This window comes from Fragaria vesca, linkage group LG3, assembly GCF_000184155.1.
Source record: "Fragaria vesca subsp. vesca linkage group LG3, FraVesHawaii_1.0, whole genome shotgun sequence".
NCBI lineage: Eukaryota > Viridiplantae > Streptophyta > Magnoliopsida > Rosales > Rosaceae > Fragaria > Fragaria vesca.
In genome coordinates this window covers 4,624,679-4,629,955 of record NC_020493.1, presented here as the reverse complement: position 1 = coordinate 4,629,955, position 5,277 = coordinate 4,624,679, and the positions used below count along the sequence as shown (strand labels likewise).

The following is a 5,277-nucleotide window of genomic DNA, read 5'->3' as shown; positions in this document are numbered from 1 at the left end:
TTTTTTTTTTTTTTTCCCTTAATAATTGATGGATGTTTTTGTAATTAAACATATCTATAAAATCTGATGTGAAATATAAAATAATAGAGGTGTGTATTAAGAGATTAGAGGTGTGTATTTAAAAATTTTACTCCTTAACAAATCAATGAATCTATTAAAAAAAAAAAGCTTAACAAATCAATGAAGGAAACAAATCAAATTAGCGGGCTTAGGGTGGAATTAACACATCGATGGAGAAAAAAAAAAATTAAACAGAATCATTTCAGCAAAATCAATGCAATTTCAAGAGAAAACTATTGAAATATATTATGTTATTGCCCGTAATTTGTGTGAACAATAAAAGTCATATATATTTGGGAGATCTCTCTGCTCACCATTTCTGATTTAGCAAATCTAGAAGGCAGAAGAGTGGAAGATTCATCTAACTCGAAGCGATGAATTCAGGTATGTATATAAGCTAGCTTCCCTAATATAAATATCTGCTAACTCTGCCATTGAAACTAATAATCCGATCATTCGCTTTTATACATTTTTAGGAGCAGTAGTAGTAGTACCAATATTGGTGGTGGTTGTATTAGCAGCAGCAACAACTAGAACAGCATCTGCACAAGCCTTGCCTAACTGCCCCGATCGCTGCGGTGATGTGAAAATCCCATATCCATTTGGCATTGTTGAAGGTTGTTACCTGCGAGATGAGTTTTCTATCAACTGTACTAGTACTGAAGACAATGCCGGCCTAGTAGCAAAACTCAACAGTCCTTTCTCATCGTCACCAACATCACCATTGACTGATCTCATTGTTACTGACATAAACCTCGACAGTCCTGAGTTGCGTGTCCGGTCCTCGGTATACAGAGACTGCGGCGGAGGAGAGACCCTGAACCAGTGGCTACGGTTGCCCTCTCCTTTTGCATTTTCCACCAAGAACATCTTCTTTGCCGTCGGCTGTGCCACTTTTGCAAAATATCGAGGTTACCAATATCGTCCCTCTGGCAGGATGCTGACCCCATATGAAGATCAAGCCTACAACAAAAGCGGCTTCGCTGTAACGCAATGTGATGATAGTCTTGGCACCTCTTGCTCTGGCAATGGCTGTTCGCAAGCTTCAATCCCGAGTGGACTGCAAAATTTCACTGTAGAGTCTTTGTTAACCATCAGTATAATTAGGGTCCATGTCCCTATATGGGGAAACTGGTCCAGTAAACACCTAGAGTTAGAGTGCAACTATGGATTCCTTGCGGAACAAGGCTACTTCTCATCCTCCCCAAATATAAGTTATGTCGAACTCCGAATGTACAGAAGTCTGCCGGTCCCAACGACAACGGTGGTTAACTGGCAAATTGGGGATGTGCCATGTGAAGAAGCTCAAAAGAACAAGGGAAATTATGCTTGCAAGGGAAATAGCATCTGCGTAAATCGGTCCAATGTCAGTGAGGGTGGATATGAATCATATGATGGATGGCCTCTAGGCTACATTTGCCGGTGCTTGCCGGGTTACCAAGGGAATCCATATCTTCCAGACGGTTGTCAAGGTATTTAGCTTCAATATAAATATATTGATAGTTATACTGCTTAATTTGTGTGATATTTGAATGCATACTTTTCCTAATTTTTTGTTCAGATATCAATGAATGCCAGAGCTCAAAGCCCTGTAGGATAGAAGAACACTGCGTAAATCTACCAGGACAGTATAAATGTGTTCCCAATCAATTGAAGACCTCTCTCCGGGTTTCAATTTCTTTGGGTACGTACGTATATATCAATTGTTTTTAACTTAAGAGATATGATCACAGTAGTTTTTATCAATTTTGTTGGTATCTTTTCAATAAATCGATCTTTTTAGATACGTTAAGCTAACTATGAGATCACAATCACCATATGAATAATGTGCAAATGAGCTAGTGAGGCCATATAGGCCTAAACACCCTTGAATTGGTTATGTTAATTTAAATGTTCAAATGTGTGCAGGTATCTCTGCATCAGTACTCTTTATGATAGTGGTTGGTGGTTTAGGATCGATATATTGGGGAATGAAGAAACGAGAGTCCATAAATTTGAAAGATAAGTACTTCGAAAAAAATGGTGGTTTGTTGTTACAACAGCTTGCTAGTCGTCATGGAGTGGAGATGGCCAAAATATTTACTGCAGAAGAGCTTGAGAAGGCCACAAACAATTACGACGAAAGCAGAGTCCTTGGTGAAGGAGGTTGTGGGATAGTTTACAAGGGAATGTTGCAGGATAGCAGAACGGTTGCTATAAAGAAGCCCAAAGTTGGTGCCTCATCTCACAGCAGCTACACTACCCCAACCAACAACACTCCCAGCCAGCAGTTTGTTAATGAAGTGGTTATTCTTTCACAAATCAATCACATAAATGTGGTGATGTTATTAGGTTGTTGCTTGGAGACATCAGTGCCTATACTCGTTTACGAGTTCATCACTAATGGCACCCTTTTTAAGCACCTTCATGGAGATACAGGGGGAAAAAGATCATCACCGCCACTTCTTTGGGATTTACGATTGAAGATAGCAACAGAAACTGCAGGTGCATTGGCATACTTACACTCCTCAACCTCGATGCCAATATTACATAGAGATGTGAAGACAATGAACATACTTCTAGATGAAAACTACAACGCGAAAGTAGCTGATTTTGGAGCTTCACAACTAATTAGACCTCTTGATGAAAAGCAAATGACAACTTTTGTGCAAGGCACACTCGGATACTTGGACCCTGAATATTTTCATTCCGATGAATTTACAGAAAAAAGCGACGTCTATAGCTTTGGAGTTGTCCTGGTGGAGCTACTGACAGTAAAAAAGCATTTTCTTTTGCTAGGCCAGAAGCAGAGAGAAACCTTTCCAAATTGTTTGTTTCTTCGGTGGAAGAGGGTCGCTTGAATGAAATTCTAGACAATGAGATGGTCGATGGTGCGAATATGAATGATGGAAATGTGTTAGAAAATGTGGCGTATCTGGCAACAAGATGTTTGAGAGTAAAAGGTGACGAAAGGCCTACCATGAGAGAAGTAGCAATGGAGCTAGAGTGTTTATATAAAGGATTTAGTCCTATTTACGATATGATTAAGCATCAGCTGTTATTTCAAGAGAATTCTGTTGATGAGGACTTGCTGGGATCACCAACTTCAACTACTGCAGATGTTCTTGGAGATGATGAGCACCAAAAACTGTCGCGTGACGAAGGTGATGCAGAAGGGTGATGCGTTTGGACTTGTGCACTACCAGAGAAATGTAGGAACTGGAAATGCTGTGCAGCTGTTGCATTTGCTGCTCTCAGCAGGCAAGACCAAGATCCTGGTGTGGTAATGGTAGTGATGTTCTCGTGAAAGCTCCTCTAGTCCATTAGAGGAATTCTTGTGTGAATTGGGCCAAGTTATGAAATTTCTAAGGACGCCAAAGAGTAAAATTGGACACTCAACCACTCTAAATTTCTGATTTTTTTCCTCTAATTACATAAAATTAGGGAGTAAATTTAAAACTCCTGTGACACGGATGTCAAGCGCGTTTTACGTGCGGTAAGCTCTAATACATTTGTATTATATATTTTTTTTGTTAATGTTATTAACACACCTCATCTGTTTTTATATCCATATATTTTAATTTTATTTACAAACTTGTTATTTATAATATTGTTCATGATTGACTCTCATCATATATATAGAGTGTGTTAATAACATCACCCTAGACTTAAACAACCATAATTGAATTTGTGAAATTGAGCATTAAACATTACCAAGTTGGATAATGATTGATGTTGAAATATCGCGTAGCTGTGGAAGATGATTAGATAAAGTATCAAAAATGTGTGTACATATGAGATGAAAAATAAATCGTGAACCAACACTTTTTTTATAACTTAGAAATACCTTACAAGATCAAGTTGGAGACGTGGGATCAGAGGACATCTCATATCGTTTGTTGCCCAAAGACACCACTACATCAATTCCTGAAAAATTAAAACAATCTAAATTTTTTTTAATTTCTAAAAAGGCAGACAATATATCTAAAGACTAAGACTCGATCGACTTGAAAATAATCGCACAAGACCCTAAATAAAGGCACCTAACACACCGGTTTAAGGTGTAGCCACCAATATATTGGTATATGTAGCCTTCAATTAGATTATGCACAGGATGAGATAGTTGTTGTTCAACTTAATATTAAAAAAGAAAAAAAGAGAACTTAATTAACACATTTAGTGTGACCCATATATATATATGAGAGAGGTCCTCAATTGTGAGCTCGGCACTCTCAAAAGTCAAAACTTACGACTCAAATCAACCCTCATATATATGAGAGAGGACCTCAATCATATTTTCTCATGAAATCATATATATTAGTCATTCAATTGCAATCTTAATTATTATTATTTTGGTCAGATTTGCAGTCTTCATTAGATTAGATAACATTTTGGCCATGACAGCTGACACCAGTCAAGCTCGTCAAGTAGTGTTGATCAAATTAACAATTACCAAGTGCATGAGTTGTGAGACATTGATTTTCGGATTCTAATTAGATTAAAGTTTATTTTTATTATTAAATGGAGGATAATCAAACCACTGATCTGACTTAATCCCAACACAATTTCTAACCACCATCACCACTTGATCGAGCAAACCCCAAGAGCCAACTAGATTAATTAGATATTTCCCCTCCATGAAATTATTATAGGGATGAGTGGTTGGCATCACTTCAGTGTCGACTAATGTCCAAGTTGGGATTCAATACCACTTGAATTTTTCTGTTTTTGTTTTTGTGTGGAAGTTGGAGATAATCAAAAGTTCATGCATGTACTGCAATGAACACTGTGACCAAAGGTCAACCGAGAACAGAAGACTCAGTCTTTCTATATATATATGGTTTGTGTTTTATTAAAATCCAGTAATTGACGACGACCCAGTCTGGAATAGAAAGCTAGCTCGAGCAGAGAGTGAAGTTGTCCGGAAACTTCCCGCCTACGACTACAAAAGGCCGAATCCGGAATATACGTACCGCTTTACTTATCATCAACATTCGCATCATTTTCTCATACAAAAATTGCTACCCATCTTCTCTTTGTTTCTTCTTCTTCAACCTCTAGTTATGTTTTCAATTTTCACTATTGTTGCTTTACTTTAAAGATTTTATTACTGAACCTTGATTTTTAGCACAGTGGACCACTGTGACAATCTCACGGCCAAGTAATTACAGGCATGAACTAATTAACTTAACTTGCCTGATAATTTTCTATTAGAAGGACAAGTCTCCATGGAACCTT

The 5,277-nt window shown here is 37.7% G+C and overlaps 1 protein-coding gene and 1 pseudogene across 1 annotated transcript in view; both read left to right on the top strand.

Annotated features, from left to right (window-relative positions):
* LOC101304079 (wall-associated receptor kinase 2-like) overlaps positions 1 to 1,995 on the top strand; it is a 27,542-nt gene extending 25,547 nt beyond the window's left edge. Inside the window, exons 4-6 of the mRNA XM_004295380.1 lie at positions 600 to 1,532; positions 1,622 to 1,671; positions 1,969 to 1,995. Of these exons, the coding sequence (XP_004295428.1) occupies positions 600 to 1,532; positions 1,622 to 1,671; positions 1,969 to 1,995 (1,010 nt within the window). The remainder of the gene's footprint in view (positions 1 to 599; positions 1,533 to 1,621; positions 1,672 to 1,968) is intronic.
* A 35-nt stretch (positions 1,996 to 2,030) lies between these two features.
* LOC101303789 lies at positions 2,031 to 3,220 on the top strand (annotated as a pseudogene).
* The last annotated feature ends 2,057 nt before the right edge of the window (positions 3,221 to 5,277 follow it).